We start from the raw sequence: 20,745 nt of genomic DNA, 5'->3' as shown, positions 1-20,745 counted from the left end.
ACTCTTAAGCACCTGTGGGGGATTCTGTAGTGACGAGTTGAGCAAAACTCCCCATTAAAGACCAGGGCATTTAAAGAGGTCGTCCTCCAGGAGTTAAACTGGACAGATGTCAAAATTTGTCGTAAACTCAGTACCAAGACATGTGCAGGACATATTAAGTACAGTACAAGAATATTACACTTTGTTAAATTAAATCTAGGATGTATTAATTTCTGCAATCCCTCATTTAAACAAAATTAGCTACGTTACTTAATTTACAAATATTCATGCCATATTTTTCTCTGTTTTTATTAAAAACATGTTTAATACATTTAAATTTTGCTATCTTTCTATAAATTAGTGATCATTAAGAAAATGCATCTTTTATATTTAATCAGAGGGTATACATATACATAGTCAAATGAAGTGGACAGAATTTAAGAGAGGTTTGAGAAATAAATGTATTCACTGCCCTTCAGAGATTTCAGGTAAATTGTATTATATAACTCTTGTGGGAAATAACAGGTTATTATGCATTCACATTATTTGCATTTGCAGCTTCACCATCTTTTTCCCTTTAAATCTATACTTTGAATGTTGTTTATCTGTAAGGCATGTGATGCAAGCCATGTATTTACGCTCTGAAGGTGGCACAGAATATACTGTATAACATGAAAAAATGCATTTACAAAACTTTCTTATTGTTGGAACTTGATTTTCACACACAAGTTTGAAAGAAGGTCATGCAGGGTTTTGCAAATGTTCCAGACAAATGTGACTTTAAAGAAAATCCAGTTTGTTTTCTGTATAATCAGTTCTGAATTGAATAAATTCATAAGGGGAAACACTGCAGGCAAAAACACTTTTTTATGCATCTTTCAAGTTTGAGATGTGGGGCTTTTTGGTGTTTCATAAAGTGTTTTTTCAGACTAGTTGAAAGAAAACACCCAAAAGACAGTGTTAAGTGTTTCTTTTATAGCACTTTATCTTTGTGTCAATAGATTTCAATTACAATATATACTTTTAAAGGCGGTTTTCTCAAAATGGGTTTTTCTCCTACACTGAGCCATTAATCTCCACTTCAGTAACACTTACACCAAACTTTAAATTTTTATTCCTGTCTATATTCTGAAGGTTTTTTACAGAGGGATTTGTTCATCTATATATATATATATATATATATATATATATATATATATATATATATATATACACAGGGTGCGATTTGTGAAAAAACCAGAGGGGGGATGCTTTTGAAAACTTTTTGTTTTCTCTCTCCATAGGCAGAGGTTGACCAAACTCTTAGTGTAATCTGTTAACAACACGCATTATATGCACATCTTTTTAGGCAAGAACCAGATAATGAGTGTCAGGTCATGAAATGTTTTTAATACGACGAAAGCTGTTTTATGTGATCACAATTTAATAAAAAACATCGTAAGTTAGGCCTATTAATAGTAATGATTTAGTTTCAAACAACGAATACATTTTATAGGGAAGGTGAGCAAAGTATCAACGGAGCTTTTTGGAAACTCCGAATCAGTAAACCACTGCTTCGCAAAAAGATTCACTGTTTCGAAGCGCTCCAATCGGATCACGAATCATTTGATTCAGAACGTTCAACTTTTAAGCGCGTATGGCGAATCATTTGATTCAGATCGGGATGTAGGAGTGGCTTCCCGGGACGTTTTATCCCCACCGTGGATAAAAATAATTCAGCAAAAGCAGGGATGCATAGACCAGAGGGGGGGAAATCCCCCCCATCCCCCCGGCAAATCACACCCGATATATATATATATAGATTAGATATAGATATATATAGATATATAGATATATATAGATATGACATATAGATAAAAATCCCCTGTAAAAACATTTGCTTCTAATATGTAAAAAAGAATTCAAGAATTTTGAAACGGACTTCATCCAGAGTTTAGATTTTTATACTACAAATGTATGCAAATTACCGCATATTTGGTTAAAATAATGCCTCATTTGTATATTTAAACCTAACATTTTAGAAAACTTGTAATACAAAAAAGGTTTGCAATTATCAATGGAATCAATCAGCTGGGTAAGATAATACAGTAACTATTAGTTATTGATTTTACCCTATTCACCTGCAGTGTCTTGCCTTAATTCCCAAATCCTCTGTATGCCATTTTTCTTGGAAAACAAAAGAGAGGTGAAGTAATTTCTATTCTTTGTTGAGGTTTCGATACAAAGTCAAGCATATCGCATTGTCTTTTCTAGCTGTGTCCTGTGGGCCGCCCGTGGCCCCTGTGAACGGAGGCATGCTGGCCGCTGATTATTCAGCAGGAACACGAGCCACCTACTTCTGCAACGATGGTTTCCGTCTGTCCTCTAAAGAGGTGACCAGCACCGTGTGTCAGGCTGATGGCACGTGGAGCAACCACAATAAAATCCCTCGCTGCACAGGTGAAAAAAGACCTCCTGGTTTTGAATCATCAAAATATTTAAGGGTTTAAATGCATTCAGTAGCCCTTTAAAAGGTATACTATATATAGTGCCAAAATAGACTGGTTATGTGAAGGTAAATTGCATTTGTAAGTGCCATACAAACATTTTAATCACACTACTGATTCCCTCTCAGTTGTGGTGTGTCCCAGTATTGGGTCCTTCACTCTGGATCATGGCAAATGGAGGATCGTCAACGGCTCTCGTTATGAATACGGCACTAAAGTGGCCTTTACTTGCAACGCTGGCTACTACCGGCTCGGGCCCGCCCACATTCACTGTACATCCAATGGGACATGGAGCTGGAGGAATGAGCGACCTCGCTGCAAGAGTGAGTTATGCGCTTCATTTGTTACTCAAGCATTAATGCTGTACATATCATGACACGCACAATTCCCAGGCCTTGTTAGTCTGGCCGGTTTTTAAGGTCAGACTGAGCAGTCTGCAAGACTAATGATTTTGTCAATTGTGTCCTGAAGTGTGAAAGATTAGCAGCTTGTGCGGTGCCTTGTAGACATGCAGAATTCGTGAGCGTTTTCCGCAATTTTCTGGGCTAATCTATATATATATATATATATATACAGTAGTCAACATTCGAAGTGGATCAAAAAAGTTAATCAAAAGTTGTCCTAAGATAAGAACGGGTATTCTTTTTGGTCTTAGGACAAATTTGATGAAAGGTTTTGATCCACTTCGAATGTTGACTACTGTATATATATATATATATATATATATATATATATATATATATATATATATATATATATATATCAGTAGTCAACATTCGAAGTGGATCAAAAAAGTTAATCAAAAGTTGTCCTAAGATAAGAACGGGTATTCTTTTTGGTCTTAGGACAAATTTGATGAAAGGTTTTGATCCACTTCGAATGTTGACTACTGTATATGTGACCCTGGACCACAAAACCAGTCATAAGGTTAAATTTTACAAAACTGAGATGTATACATAATATGAAAGCTCAATAAATAAGCTTTTTATTGATATATGGTTTGTTAGGATAGGACAATATTTGGCCGAGATACATCTATTTGAAAATCTGGAATCTAAGGGTGCAAAAAAATCAAAATACTGAGAAAATCATCTTTAAAGTTTTCCAAATTAAGTTCTTAACAATGCATATTACTAATCAAAAATTACATTTTGTTATATTTATAGTAGGAATTTTACAAAAAATCTTCATGGAACATGATCTTTACTTAATTTCTTAATGATTTTTGGCATAAAAGAAAAATCAATAATTTTGACCCATGCAATGTATTTTTGGCTATTGCTACAAATACACCCCAGCGACTTAAGACTGGTTTTGTGGTCCAGGGTCACATATATATATATATTAGATTAGATTAGATTAGATTAGATTAGATTAGATTCAACTTTATTGTCATTACACATGTACAAGTACAAGTCAACGAAATGCAGCTTAGGTCTAACCAGGAGTGCAATAAGCAGCAAGTGCAGGATATAGGTATAATTTATAAGTTATAAGTGCACTTATAGGAGATATGTACAGGGAGAAACTATGGAAATTATTTACAGATGAAAGTATTGTGGACATAATTTACAGGTGCTATTAACAATTAGAATGTACAGAACATAATATACAGGTTGCTATTAACTGTTATCAGGAATTGCAGATCGATATGAACATAATATACAGGTAGCTGATTACTAAAGTAGGAATTTACAAATAGACATGTAGGTACATTCATCAAAAATGTACAAAATGTATATGTGCAATGGAAATGTGCTTTTACAAATGGGTATGTACAGTATAGTGCAATGGATTAAGTAGTGCAATGGTAATGGGGAGAGTGGAGGGGTGTGTGGGGTTGGGGGCAAGTGTCAGTGGGGGGCAGAGTTCAATAAGGAGACAGCTCTGGGAAAGAAACTGTTCCTCAGTCTGCTGGTTCTTGTCCTGGGGCTTCTGAGATAGATAGATAGATAGATAAATAGATAGACAGACAGACACACTACCAGTCAAAAGTTTTTGAACAGTAAAATTTGTTTATAATGTGTTTTTTTTAAAGTAGTCTCTTCTGCATTTATTTGATCCAACGTACAACAAAAACAGTAACATTTTGAAATATTTTTACTATTTCAAATAACTGTTTTTGTAGATGTTTTAAAATGTAATTTATTTCTGTGATCATAGATAAATTTTTAGCATCATTACTCCAGTCTAATTTGCTGCTCAAAAACATTTTTTCTTCTCATTATTATTATTAACAATATTTTAAACAGTTGAGTTTTTTTCAGGATTTTTGATGAATTGAAAGATCCAAAGATCAGCATTTATCTGAAATAAAAAACTTTTGTAACATTTTACACTATACCATTCAAAAGCTTGAAGTCAGTATACTTTTTCAAATAGAGTTATAGAAATTAGTAATAAACTTTTATTTAGAAAGGATGCTTTAAGTTTAAATTGATCAAAAGTGATGATAAAGATATTTGTAATGTTACAAAAGATTTCTGTTTCAGATAAACGCTAAAATTCTTGTGAACTTTCTGTTCATCGAAGAAACCTGACAAAATTCTACTCAGCTGTTTTCAACATTATAATTATTTTTTTTTTAAACAGCAAATTAAAATATTAGAATGATTTCTGAAGGATTATGTGACTGGAGTAATGGTGCTAAAAATTCAGCTTTGAAATCAGGAATACATTTTGAAATATATTCAAATAGAAAACCATTTAAAAATAGTAAAAATATTTTTAAATGTTACTGTTTTTGCTGTACTTGGGATTAAATAAATGCGAAGAGACTTTTTTTTAGACATTTAATCTTATGACTGGCATTGTGTATATATTAGTTTTGTTTTGCTGTGTTTTTACAAAATGCATATATACAAAATGCACACAGCATTAAATGGCAAGTTATTTATTATATTTAGTGGTTTCTGCATTGTCTTCAGATTCCATTTCCAATATTATTTTTAGGCAATTTTCCAGAATGTGATATTTTGTTATCTTAAACACGAGATGGAAATGTTTTTTGAATTGTTTTTGTAATCTTCTATTTTTTATATGAATTAACTTAACAGCAATTATATAAAAACACTTACACGCATAACATAATGCTAAAAACAATATAGTTTTTATGTGTCAAAAAATAATAAAAATATGAAATTGTCCAGTACCTCCATTGTATTCTATAATTACTGTATGTCTTATGAAATCATAAGTACTGATTTCCCAAGAGCCTTTATATGGCGACATCACAATAATGAAACAAATCTGACCTGGTATATTCTCCACTATATTGGCTGTTTTTAAAGGAATAGTTCACACAAAAATGAAAATTTGCTAAAACATCCAAGATTTAGATGAGTTTGTTTCTTCATTGATTTGAAGAAATTTTGCTCAGCAATGAATCCTCTGCAGTGAATGGGTGCCGTCAGAATGAGATTCCAAGAAGCTGATAAAAACATCACAATAATCCACAAGTGACCCACTTTTTAGTCCATTACGTCACTTGCTCACCAATAAATCCTCTATAGTCCTTTTCTCCAGAGCAAGTGTTTTTATGGATTATGGACTGTCATTTTAGCCAGAAACAGTGTTAAATTAAAACGTTTTCATAATTGATTTGTTTCTTACAAACACACAGCTTTTCACTTCACAAGATGTTAATTGATGGACTGGAGTGGTGTGGATTATTGTGATGTTTTTTATCAGCTGTTTGGACTCTAATTCTGACGGCACCCATTCGCTATAGAGGATCCTTTGGTGAGCAAGTGATGTAATACTGAATTTCTACAGCTCTGTTCTGATGAAGAAACAAACTCATCTACATCTTGGAGGTCCTGAGGGCGAGTACATTTCCAGCATAGTTTAATTATTGGATGAACTATTCCTTTGACAAGCTATTTGAAAAAAACAAACAAAAAACACACACACACAGCTTAGGAATCCCGAGTAAATCCAGTTGTTTGTTACAATCGCAGTCCTTCATCGGCAGGTGCCGTCCCCAGATGGTTGAGTTATCATCGTTGTGCATCTCCTGTAACTACAGACGTGATGAATGTGTTTATGGCTCCCATATGAGAGCCACAATCTAAACATTAGAGGTGCTTTATGACTGATGGCGTCTGACAGGATCCTGCACCCTGGCGAGAAGACTGCGGCATCAATTTTCAAAAAAACAACAACAATCAGAGTGAAGATGATGAGAAGTTGATAACAGATGAAATGATGATGCCGCTGTGGTTTCCCTGCACGAGTAAACGCTCCTGAACAGTGTATCACATATATAATAAATCCCCGATCTCCTCTCAGCTCAAACGTTCAGCTCCTGAATGGATTTTCAGATGGTTTTGGATAGATGAGAACAGTGTTTGGGAAGCTACTTTGAAATTGTAGCTCCCCAAGACACAAACTGTTCAGTTTAAAACAGCCAAGCTATACTTTTAAAGTAGTAGTTACCTGTTACTGGCTATCTTTTTACATTTCTGTAAGTTTCTGTAGCGTTTTTTTAGTATGCAAAGTGATCCAAAATTAGAAGATTACTTGTACTTTTAGTTAGTTAACTACTTGTGGAAGTTCAAGAAATTCTTTTTTGAGATAATTTGCTCATTTGGTCTGCATTTCTTCTGTGAGGTTTAAAGTTGTACATGTTTGTTCAAACAGTCAAGCTACACTTTTGAAGGAATAGTTAGCTTTTACTAAAGCGGTTTAAGGGGCACAATTCAACAAACGGATATTCTGCGTTTCTGTTTAGTTAATTAGCTACTTGATAATAAACTCCTTAAATGCAACTCTGACTATTGAAGCTATAAACATGGCACAGTAAAGGTTTTTGAAACTCAATTTAGTCAATTCTTTTTGACATGATTTTCTAATTTTGTTGTGCATTTCTTCTGTGGTGGTTTTGCAGAGGTGTAAATCACAGTTGTATATGTTGTTTGAACAGTCCAGGTACTCTTTTGAACTAATAGATGGCTTTTACTAGCTAGTTAAGTTGAAGCTGTTAAAGTGAACGTATCTTCCCTGCTGAAAAAACCAGCTAAAACCAGCCTAGGCTGGTTGGCTGGTATTAGCTGGTTTAAGCTGGAAGTGGCTGGTTTTAGCTGGTCTCCCAGCCTGGCCAGGCTGGTCAGGCTGGTTTTAGCTGGTGGTTTTCCAGCCTGACCAGCTAAGACCAGCCTGACCAGCCTGGCCAGGCTGGAAAAGTGGCCAAAACCCCTCTAAAACCAGCCTGCCGACCAGCTATGACCAGCTAAAACCAGCTAAAACCAGGCTGGTTGACCAACTAAAACCAGCCAACCAGCCTAGGCTGGTTTTAGCATTTTTTTTCACCAGGGTTTTTAAATGTAACAGTCAGATTTAAGTGTATATTACTTTTTCATTGTAAAATATGATCAACTATACACAGTAAAGCTTGCTTCTACTTTTAGCTAGTTAGCTATTTGCTACTGAATTATTCAAATGTAACTAAGTTTTGAAGCTATAAACCTGGTAAACATTTTCAAACTGAGATTTATCCGTTCAGAAGTCAATTCATCTTGAGATATTTTGATTATTTCTATGTGCATTTCTTGCGTGGCCTTTTTTCAGGGCTGTAAATCACAGTCATACATGTTGTCTGAACAGTCAAACTACACTTTATAAGAAATAATTAGCTTTTACTAGATAGTTACTGTAAGTAAAAGTAGTTTGAGAACCAATATCTTTTTTTAATTAAAGTTTCAGTAACATTATCATTAAAAAGCAGTCAAATGAGGAAGCTTACTTCTAATTTTAATTAGTTTAACTACTTGCTACTAAACTCCTCAAACACAACTCTGAGTATCAAAGCTATAAACGTTTTAAAACTGAGATTTATCCATTTAGAAATCAGTTATTGTAATATATACAGTTGAAGTCAAAAGAAGGAAACACGATGCATTAAGAGCTGGGGGTGAAAACTTTTGAACAGAATGAATATGTGTAAATTTTTCTTCTTTTTTGCTCATTAAGTACTTACATTAAAATAAGTACTACATTGTTGGAAAGGGTTCAAATACACAAAAATGCTAAAAAAAACAAAACAAAACTGAATTTAAATTCAAATTTAAATTTGTATAATTTTGCACATTCTGCAAGCTGTATGTAAACTTTTGACTTCAGCTGTTTTCTATTATAGATATTATATTATCATATAGATATTTCCTTCCTTCAGTTTATCTTGTTTTCTTCACGAATGTAAAACGCAGACGCACGTGTTGTCTTTAAGATGCGTTCCGATTCATTCTGTCCTCTATTGCCTTTTACTGCAGTCATTTCGTGTGGAGAGCTGCCCACTCCTCCTAATGGAAAGAAAATTGGAACGCAGACGACCTTCGGAGCAACCGCTATTTTTGCCTGCAACTCTGGCTTCATTCTGGTGGGCTCGACTGTGCGGGAATGTCTGGCATCGGGTCTCTGGAGCGGGACGGAGACGCGCTGTCTAGGTAACACCAGAAACCTTATATCTTTCAAAACTTCACCACACATTACTATCCGTGTAACCTTTTAATGGAGACCAGGTCCTGAAAGGCCATATAAAAGAGTTCTGTGACATTTAGACTGGATTTCCATAGCAACAGTGGTTTTAATTTTTTGCTTATACAGTATGCAGCACCTATATCATCACAAGGAGATAAAAGCTCTGGTCCAGAGCCTATGTAGGAACAAAGACATCATTATTATTCCTTCTTAGATACAGTCTTTTGACCTTGATGGTGAACGCAATCCTATAATACATTGTAATGTTTCTCAGTGGAAAAATATCCATCCAAGATGATGGAAAAGGTGAGTGAATTAACAAATGTCATTTAATATTTATACATATCTTTTATTCAAGAAAGTGTCATTAAATTTACATGCGTTTTATGCTTTTGGCACACGCTTGTATCCTAAGTGACTTACATTAAATTCAACCTATACATCTTTTGGGTTCATACCTTCCCCGGACTATAAAACAGCAGCTGTGGTTGCCAGAAATTCATTATAAAATGTGAAAATGTGTTAGGAATGGCAGATTGGTGCTTGTATGTTTTCACAGCTTAAAATGATAGTTTATTAAATGATATCATGTTAATACACCAATCTTTCTGAACTACTAAAGCCTGCAAAATCTTACCTTAAAATATGTGGACCACAAAACCAGTCCAGTTTTGTAGCAATAGCCAAAAATACATTGAGTATGGGTCAAATTTATACATTTTTCTTTTATGCCAAAAAGCATTAGGATATTAAGTAAAGATCATGTTCCATGAAAATATTTTGTCAATTTCCTACCGTAAATATATCGAAACTTAATTTTTAAATAGTAATGTGCATTGCTCAGAACTTCATTTGGACAACTTTTAAGGCAATTTTCTCAGTATTTTGTCCTGTCCTAACGATACAGCAATGCAAAGCTTATTTATTCAGCTTTCAGATGGTGTATAAATATCAGTTTTGAAAAATTGACCCTTATGACTGGTTTTGTGGTCCAGGGTCACATATACTCACAACCACTAAAGTAATTCAAGCGGTACAATAAAAAGCCACATAATGAATCGGGGTTCTTTGTAAGTTGCTTGTCCATGAAATAGAGAAAATGATAGGTTGTGCACAGGGTCATACATACAAAAACAGATATGCAATAAACATTAACTAAAGCATAAACACGCTAAAGTACCATACAGATTAAAAATAAATAAATAAATATTTTTAATGGAATTTAATAATATCCAATGATACACAGGGACTTCTTGGCAAAGTCTTTTTACTTTTGTGCACTGTAAATCATGCAATAATTCACACAGATATGTGTATATATTATAGAAAAATATTTTAGATTTATATATAAAGTAATTATAAATAATCAAAATCTCATACAAGTACAAATACACTACCAGTATTTTAAATACGTTTCTAATGCTCATCAAGGCTGTGTTTATTTAATCAAAAATAAAGAAAAAATGTAATATTGTGAAATATTATTACAATTTAAAATAAAGTTCTTCTATTTTAATATACATTAAAAATCGATCAAAGCTGAATTTTTCTGCATCATTAAACCAGTATTTAGTGTCTCTTTTTTTATTTTTTGAAAGAAATTATTACTTTTATTCAGTACGGATGTGTTAAATTGATTTTAAGAAAGTAACAGCAAAGACTTATATTGTTAGAAATGATTTATATTTGAAATAAATGTTGTTCTTTTTAACTTTTTATTCATCAAAGTATAAAAAAAATTGGTAGCACAAATGTTGCCAACATTGATCATTCTAATTATAAATCAGCATATTACAATGATTTCTGAAGGATCATGTGACACTAAAGAGACCAGAGTAAATGCTGATGAAAATTCAGATTTACATCACAGACATTTTTATTTTATTTTAATTTATATTAAAATAGAAACCATTATTTTATATTGTAATAACATTTTTCAGTATTATCGTTTTTTTTCTGTATTTTTAATCAAATAAATGCAGTCTTGATGAGTGTAAGAGACTAAAAAAACCTTTTTTTATTTTGGATGTGATTAATCGTTTGACAGTGTACATATAAATTACTTTTTTCTATAAAAACTCTACATTAAGGTAGCTAGCTTTTAAGCTTTTTAAAGTTATTAAAAAAATCCACTGTGGTGGAAAAAAGTCCAAGGTAGTGGACAATGTCAGAGAAATAAAAATAATTATAATTTATTATTTACTACTTAAAAGTATCATTTATTCAGTACCCAACCCTGTCATTAAAATTAAAATTAACATGCATTTTTAATCCAAAGCAATTTATATTCAAGCTATACATATTTTCAGTCCATACTTTCCCTGGGAGTCGAATCTGTAACCTTGACATCGTTAATGCAGTGCTGTGCTGTTGCTACAGGAAATAGTCACATCTAATTAAATCTAAAGAAATACATACTATTTTACCCTATGTGTGTGCATTTTTGTACTTAGAGTTTTTCTGGGTTACCTTAGCAACATGCTATTGTTGCAGCTGTTCTATAAATTCAAATTCGAATTCTACAAGTTGCTTCCAAATTAGAATGTTCAATCACTTATGAGGTTCCATTTTAGTTGGGTTGCAACCTTTAAAGGCAGCTGTCTATGTAGGCAATATACTAGGTTTTGGAAGGAGCCAAATTCCTTTTGGAAGGTGTCTTTGTGTGAGAGAATAATTTCTGGCACTGTGCAATGGAAAATGAAGTGAGAGAACACTGTGAAGGGACAGAGGCGAAGAAATGATTTCTGCAGTAGTTCAGCGGACTCGGTGCTCTATGAAGTGTGCCGGCCTCTGCTGAGTTCTGTCATCAATCACATCGGAGAGAAAAAAAACCCCGACAGCTCTCCGTTTGCCATCGTTCTTTGTCTCTCATCTCATCATCTCGGACTAAAACAATGTTGTGCATTACTTTGTCCAATGAAAGAGTCTTCAAATCCACTGTGTTGATCCTCGGATGCATCGATATTGCCGTATCTGTTGTGGGATTGAACAGTCATTATCCGTGGGTGGATCATGAATATCTCTATTCACCACACCACACAATGTGATTTGCTCAAGTAGGACATGGTCCTGCAATAACATTCCCATCAAATTACTGGCTGAACCAGGCATGGGAATTTTCACAAATAGAAAGATTATGGTTGTGAATCAAATTCCACTTCAAATTCCTAATTATCCGTAAGTGATTCTGAAGGGCTTTTTTTGAAAAACAAAGCATAACAGAGTTTGGAAGATAAAGCAATAAAATCAAGTCCTGAATTAAGTAAATAGTCAGTAGAAAAACTGAGACACAATTTACAAGCAATAAAACGAATGAAAACATTGGACCAAAGATAGAAACTAAGTAAACAGAGTGCTTGAGGTATGTCAGTTATACAAAAACATTAACATCTGTAAATAGGAAGAAATAGACAAGCTAATTCATAATAATTGTTGCAATGTTTTGTATAAGATTCCGTAAAATAGTGAAATATTATTATACATTAAAATAGCTATTCTCTATTTGAATATACTGAAAAATGTGTTTGTGTGATCAAAGCTGAATTTTCAGCATCATTACTCCAGTCTTTAGTATCATGTTATCCTTCAGAAATCAGAAATCTAGTTTTCACTCTAATTTTAAATTCTCATAATTATTGTGTATATATAGTAGACATACATTTATAATTCTTTGATAAATAGAAAATTCAAAACAACAGTATTTATTTGAAATAGAACTGTGTACATTTTTTAAAAAAGGACTCTCCTTTGCTCACCAAAGCTGCATATATTTGATAAAAAATACAGTAAAATCTGTAAAATTGTGATGTATTATTATAATGTAAAATAACTCTTCTCTATTCGAATATTATTATTTTTTTATTTGTGTGATCAAAGCTGCATTTTCAGCATCATTACTCCAGTCTTCAGTATCACATTATCTTTCAGAAATCACTCTAATATCTAATTTTTAAATCTAATTTCAAATATAATTATATATTTATAATTGACCAGTCTCACCACAGCTGCATATATTTGATAAAAAATACAATAAAATTTGTAAAATTGTGACATTATTATAATGTAAAATAACTGTTCTCTATTTGAATATATTATTTTTTTTATTTTTTTGTGTGACCAAAGCTGCATTTTCAGCATCATTACTCCAGTCTTTAGTATCACATTATATCTATTTTTATATCTAATTTCAAATTCCCATATTTATTGTATATATTTATATATATTTGTAATTGTTTGATAAATGAAAAGTTCAAAACAACGGTAATTATTTGAAATAGATCTCCTCCATTTTTTGAAAAGCAGTCTCCTTTGCTCACAAAAGCTGCATGTATTTGATTAAAAATAAAGTAAAAACTGTAAAATTGTGAAATATTATTATAATGTAGAATAACTGTTCTCTATTTGAATATATTGAAAAATGTAATTTATTTGTGTGATCAAAGCTGAATTTTCAGCATTATTACTCCATTCTTCATCATCACATTATCCTTCAGAAATCTTTCTAATATTTAATTTTTACTCTAAATTTAAATTCCCATATTTTATTTTATATTTTTATAATTCTTTGATGAATAGAAAGTTCAAAAGAAAAACATTTATTTGAAATAGAATTGTTAATTGTTTTGAAACAGGGTCTCTTATGCTTATCAAGGCTGCATATATTTAATTAAAAATACAGTAAAACTGTAAAATTGTGAAATATTATAATTTAAAATAACTCTTCTCTATTTGAATATATTGAAAAATGTAATTTATGTGTGTGAGCAAAGATTAATTTTTAGCATCATTACTCCAGGCTTCAGTATCACATGAACCTTCAGAAATCTTTCTAATTAAATTTTTACCCTTAATTTGAATTCCCATATTTATATATATTTATAATAGTTTGATAAATAATAAGTTCACAACAAAAAAAGTTCAATTATTTAAAATAGAACTATTTACATTTTTTGAAAAGCAGTCTCCTTTGCTCACCAAAGCTGCATGTATATGATTAAAAATAAAGTAAAAATTGTGAAATACTATTATAATTTAAAATAACTGTTCTCTATTTGAATATATTGAAAAATGTTATTTATTTGTGTGATCAAAGCTGAATTTTCAGCATCATTACTCCAGTCTTCAGTGCCACATTATCCTTCAGAAATCTAATTTTCACTCTAATTTCCAATTCGTTGCTGAATATAAAGTTCAGAAGAACAGCATTTGTTTGAAATAGAAATCTTATATCACTTTTCAGCAATTTAAACATTTCAAATGTTTGTGTACTGCATATTGCTCTGATGATGCTATAACATGTCTTTTGTCTTCTGTTAATCATCTTAACACACCACAGTAAGAACCATATTACAGTATATTATTAATAAAATATATATATTCTGAATTTTTTCTCCCCAGCTGGCCACTGCGGTGCTCCGGAAAGGATTGTGAACGGTCAAGTGATCGGGGAAAACTTCGGCTACAGGGATACGGTAGTTTACCAGTGCAATCCAGGTTTCCGGCTCATCGGTTCTTCTGTGCGCATCTGCCAACAAGATCACAACTGGTCTGGGCAGCTGCCGTCCTGCGTGTGTGAGTTCTCACTGCAGTACATGAGTAATACGCGTCGGGGGAAGTTTGGTTTCCATCCAAGAGGATTAGTTTAACATGTAATGCAGGCAAACCCCCTATTCAGCTCATGACAGGCATCAAACACAAATCCTGACGTTACCAATGAAACACTTGACGAGGGAAAACACCAAAACCAACACCACCTGATTTTGTGTGGGTGATTTGGATGTTTGCCTCGTTTTATTTGTGATTGCCGGAACGCAAAGCTGCTTAGGTAAAGGCTTACATACAAGTTGCATTTTAATTTTTTCTTGTCAAGCATTGAAGATTCATAGTCTGCAAATTGATGGAAATATGCCAGTAGTCAAAAGGAAGGACACAACTGACTGAATTCTAATCATAAAATCCTTTTGATGTAGAAAATGCTTGAAATTAGAACACAAATATAAAAAGTGATTTTATATAAACTTCTTTACAAATTACATTTATTTATTTAGCTTTTATTTTTTTATATTTCTATATGTTTTTATTATGAGTTTTGAGTTGGAGTGAGTTTACACAATTCCTAAACATCAACTTATAAAATGCGATGCAGTGTTTCCAGTGCCATGGCAAAAGAAACCATTAACCTGATTAGTAAATATGAATCTGAATCTGAATTGACACACATTGACAGTTCTTTATAGTGAATCAAAGACATAAAGCAGATCTAGTATAGTCCATTTCACAATCAAACGACTCTTTTGAGTTGTTCTGTTTAGTCAATCAAAAGTATGCAAAGTTAAAAGTGCAGTCCAGTTCAAAAAGCAATAACTCTTTTAAATGGTTCTTTATAGTAAATCAATGACATACGGCACATCCAGTTTAGTCCATTTAAAGATCAAAAGACTCTTTCGAGTGGTTGTTTTAATGGAAACAAAACTGTGCACTGTGAAAATTATAGTCCAATTCACAAACAAACAACTCTTTTGTGCAGATCTTTTTAGTGAATCAAAGACATAAAGCACATCCAGTATGTTTTAATTCACAATCAAACGGCTCTTTTAAATGGTTCTTTTTTAGAGAATCATAGTATGCAGTGTGAAAAGTACAGTTTAATTCATGAACAAATCACTCATTGAGCAGTTCTTTATAATGAATCAAAGACACAAAGCACGTCCACTATGGCTGAGTTCACAATCAAGTGACTCTTTTGAACAGTCCTTTTCAGTAAATCAGAAGTATGAAGTTTAAAAAGTAGTCCAGTTCACAAACAAATCACTCTCTTGAATGGTTCTTTTTAGTGAATCAAAGACTTAAATCACTCCAGTATAGTCCAGTTCATTAACAAATGACTCTTTTGAGTGGTTCTTTTTATTGAATCAAAAGCATTAAGTGTAAACACTGCAGACCAGTTCACAATCAAGGAAATTGTTTTTTGAGGAAAACATTTCAGGATTTCTCTCCATATAATGGACTTCTATGGTGCCCCTGAGTTTAACTTCCAAAATGCAGCTTCAAAGGGCTCTAAATGATCCCAGTCAAGGAAAGAAGGGTCTTATCTAGCAAAACGATTGGTTATTTTCCCCCCAAAATTACAATTTATATACTTTTTAACCTCAAATGCTCGTCTTGTCAAGCTCTGTGTGTACTCTGTGTAGACATTAAAAAGTATATAAATTGTAAATGTTTTTAGAAAATAACCAGTCGTTTCGCTAGATAAGACCCTTCTTCCTCGACTGGGGTTGTTTAGAGTCCTTTAAAGCTACATTTAAACTGCATTTTGAAGTTCAAACTCAGGGGCACCATAGAAGTCCATTATATGGAGAGAAATCCTGAAATGTTTTCCTCAAATAACATAATTTCTTTACGACTGAAGATTATTTACATTTACATTATCTGTAAATTTTTGTTCTGAAAGTGAACTACTCCCGTAAAGAACACACAAATTTGCTTTATAACTGGTTTACATCAGTATGAGTCCTTGCCTGAATGAACTCAAAAATGATGTTTCAAAGTACATAAAACATTGTCGCAGTGTGTTTTTCTACTGTCAGAACTTACCAGCAATTCCAAGTGAAAATTGTAGTAAAATTTCAGAATGACCTTGTGTATTCTAACTTTTAAATGATAGGTAACAGTAATTTTCCTCCTTTGCGTTCCAGCCATTAGCTGCGGTCATCCGGGCAGCCCTATCTACGGCCGCACCGTTGGCGACGGCTTTAACCTGAACGACGTGGTGACCTTCTTCTGTAATAACGGCTACATTCTGGAAGGCCCATCTCAAGCGCAGTGCCAGGCGGACCGCCAGTGGAGCCAGCAGCCGCCCACATGCAGAGGTTTGGACCAAATGAGTTCTTTTCTCATTATAGCGAAATTTAAGCACTGTGGCACTGATGGAAATGACTTTCAGGCTGCCACAGTTAAAAAAAGGAATGACCAATTTCAGCTCGGAGAGCCCTCTGGCCCTCTTTTCAGCCAACAGTAACTCGTTCAGTCATGGCCTGAATAGCGACAGATTAGCCCTGCAAATCAGAAGATAAGATGTATGTTTTGAATCTAATCTCTGCTTTGTTAGCGGCGTGATTATGAGTGTCTCAGAGGATCGTCTGTAGTGCTTCATTCTGACAACAGACCGGATGAAGTGATCAACAGTGATGTCAGCTTGATTACACGACTGGAATTCGGTTTTGTCCAGTAATTATGAACAAACAAGCTCGCCATATGCTTGAACAAACTTAGTGTAATGCTGTATTTTTTGCTTTGTAGTTTTTTTATGGAGCTTCAGTGATATACGCTGTAAAAAGTTGTCACCAGTTTCAACTTAAGTTTTTAAGTTCAGCAGCTGCCGTAACATTTTAAATTAAATCAACTTAAAAATACAAGTCATTGTAACTGATTTTATTGTCGTGGGTTGTAATGACTTGTAGTTTTAAGTTGAAACTGGTGAAATCTTTTTACAGTGTAGTAGTTGACTAATAATATCTATTTGAATTTTTAAATAATTGTAGACACTAGATTTAATTAAGTAGTTGTAACTTATTTTAATCTCATTTTTCCTTCAGCGTCCTCATGACATTTTAAACACTGTAACATAATCATAAAAGTATTTTAAAAGTAGTTTAATAGTTAGTTAAATAGTAAAGTTTTTATTATTCTGATCTGACTCGAGTTGCTATCTTTTCTAACTAACCTAGCAACTACAATCATGTTAGAAACATGCTAACAGCATGCTAATCAGGCTAGAAACATGTTAACAACATGTTAATCATGTTAGAAACATGCTAGAAACTTGCTAATCATGCTAACAACAGGCTACTAATGCTGACATCATGCTAGCAACATTCTAATGCTAGCAACATGTTAGTAACAGGTTAATCATGTTAAAAAAACATGCTAGAAACATGTTAACAATGTGTTAATCATGCTAACAACATGCTAACCTGGCTAGAAACATGTTAACAACATGCTAATCATGCTAGTCACTTGTTAATAATGTTAACAGGCTACTAATGCTAACATCACGTTAGCAACATTCTAATGCTATCAACATGTTAGTCTCAGCCTCAGACGTGACGCTGGACGAAACAAACTGTGATTGGTTGTTTGACATGTCGATCAAACGGCCTTATGGGCGGGCCTTGGCCAATGAAAGCTGCCATGAATTCCAGACCTTCAGCCGTCAGTCTGAAGGTCTGGCTACGTGAGACTAGCAACATGTTAGTAACAGGCTAATCATGTTAGAAAACATGCTAGAAACTTGCTAACAACGTGCTAATCATGCTAGTAACATGCTAACAACATGCTAATTAGGCTAGAAACATGTTAACAACATGCTAATCATGCTAGTCACTTGTTAATAATGCTAACAGGCTACTAATGCTAACATCACGTTAGCAACATTCTAATGCTATCAACATGTTAGTCTCAGCCTCAGACGTGACGCTGGACGAAACGAACTGTGATTGGTTGTTTGACATGTCGATCAAACGGCCTTATGGGCGGGCCTTGGCCAATGAAAGCTGCCATGAATTCCAGACCTTCAGCCGTCAGTCTGAAGGTCTGGCTACGTGAGACTAGCAACATGTTAGTAACAGGCTAATCATGTTAGAAAACATGCTAGAAACTTGCTAACAACGTGCTAATCATGCTAACAACATGCTAATTAGGCTAGAAACATGTTAACAACATGCTAATCATGCTAGTCACTTGTTAATAATGCTAACAGGCTACTAATGCTAACATCATGATAGCGGCATTCTAATCATGTTAGCAACATGTTAGTAACAGGCTAATAATGTTATAAACATGCTAGAAACATGTTAACTATATGCTAATCATGTTAGTAACATGCTAACAACATGCTAATTAGGCTAGAAACATGTTAACAACATGCTAATCATGCTAGTCACTTGTTAATAATGCTAACAGGCTACTAGGGCTGTGCAATATATCGAACGATATTGTGAGGCGCGTTTAGTCAATGAAGCCGGTGCTTTGATTAGTAGTAAATCTCCATCACGTGCGTTCCGCTCAGGTTCCGCTGGAGCGGCAATTGATACACAGAGACGTAAATCTCTGACAAGCTACGCCATATCGAGCTTAAAGGGATGGTTCGGAGTAGAATTGACTTCATTGCTATGCACTCCGAAGCCCATCTAAATACCCCATCCGAAGTTTTTTTTACCTTAGTCGAACATTTATGGAGATATTAGAGTTTTTCGAATTGCTTGTTACAAGAGTGAATGGTACATGTGATGTATCTCGTAAATTGCACCACTAAACGTGCAAGTAATCTTAACAAACTTGTACAGTAGTGTAAATAGGTTATGTACTCACAAAACGCTGCATCAGAACATTTGTAAGTCCACCATGAGTGTTTTAAAAACACGTTTTAGCCGATCCCTACTAGTCTCAAAAACTACAAATGGCGACACGTCGACGTCACTTCCCTGGTTTGAAAAAAGCATGTAAAAGTCCTCCTACAAGTTGACATGCACACAGATGTAGTAGGAGGACTTTTACGTGCTTTTTTCAAACCAGGAAAAAGACATCGACTTGTAGTTTTTGAGAACATGATCCAATCATGCTAGTAACATGTTAATCATGTTAAAAAACATGTTAACACCATGCTAATCAAGAAGCATGCTAGTGCCTTGTTAATCATGTTAGAAACATGTTATTAGCTTGCTAATCATGTTAACAACAGGCAACTAATGCTAACATCATTATATCGACATTCTAATCATGCTAGCAACAGGTTAGTAACAGGCTTATAATGTTAGAAACATGTTAACATGCTAATCATGTTAGAAAACATGCTAACAACATGTTAATCATGTTAGTAAATTCTTAATCATGCTAGTAATGCTAGCATGATGCTAGCAACATTCTAAGCATGCTAGTAACATGTTAATCATGTGAGAAACATGCTAGTAGCTTGTTAATCATGCTAACAACAGGCTATTAATGCTAACATCATTATAGTAACAGGCTAATCATGTTAGAAAAATGCTGGAAACATGTTAACGACAAGCTAATCATGCTAGTAACATGTTAACAACATGCTAATTAGGCAAGAAACATGTTAACAACATGCTAATCGTGCTAGTAACTTGATAATCATGCTAGAGACATTATAATCATTCTAGTAGCATGCTAATCATTTGAGAAACATGCTAGTGCCTTGTTAACCATGTTAGAAACATGCTAGTAACTTGTTAATCAGGCTAACAACAGGATACTAATGCAGACATCATTATAGCAACATTCTGATCATGTTAGCAACATGCTAGTAGCAGGTTAATCATGTTAGAAAAATGCTAACAACATGCTAATCATGCTAGTAACATGCTGACAACATGCTAATTAGGTTAAAAACATGCTAATCATGTAAGAAACATGCTAGTGCCTTGTAATCATGCTAGAAACATGCTAGTAACACGCTATTGACATGTTAATCATGTTACAAACATGTTAACAACATGCTAATCATGTTAGAAACATGCTAACAACATGCTACTAACTTGTTAATCATGCTAGGTATATATGCTAGTAACAAGCTAAATAAGTTAGAAACAGTATTGCCTTCAAAACATTTAAGCTTTAAGCTTTAAAACTACTTTAAACTTCAATCTTTTTCAGAATTAAAATAAACCATAAACCTTCTACAAAAGACCATACAATTTCTAAAACTTTTAAAACTTTTTCACACTTTCTGGCCAGGCTTTTTCAAGCCAACTTAAAGTTTGTCTTGACAAACTTTTTTTTTAAT

General features: G+C 33.6%; 1 protein-coding gene across 1 annotated transcript in view; it reads left to right on the top strand.

Moving 5' to 3' along the window:
* The window catches only part of csmd3a (CUB and Sushi multiple domains 3a), a 516,772-nt gene that overhangs the window by 337,963 nt on the left and 158,064 nt on the right, over window positions 1–20,745 (top strand). The window contains exons 50-54 of the mRNA XM_073847643.1: window positions 2,233–2,418; window positions 2,594–2,788; window positions 8,735–8,908; window positions 14,340–14,513; window positions 16,637–16,810. Of these exons, the coding sequence (XP_073703744.1) occupies window positions 2,233–2,418; window positions 2,594–2,788; window positions 8,735–8,908; window positions 14,340–14,513; window positions 16,637–16,810 (903 nt within the window). The remainder of the gene's footprint in view (window positions 1–2,232; window positions 2,419–2,593; window positions 2,789–8,734; window positions 8,909–14,339; window positions 14,514–16,636; window positions 16,811–20,745) is intronic.

The sequence above is a fragment of the Garra rufa genome, chromosome 9 (assembly GCF_049309525.1).
Source record: "Garra rufa chromosome 9, GarRuf1.0, whole genome shotgun sequence".
Taxonomy (NCBI): Eukaryota; Metazoa; Chordata; class Actinopteri; order Cypriniformes; family Cyprinidae; genus Garra; species Garra rufa.
Note: the sequence above shows the minus strand (reverse complement) of the source record. Positions and strands in the feature narration are given on the sequence as shown.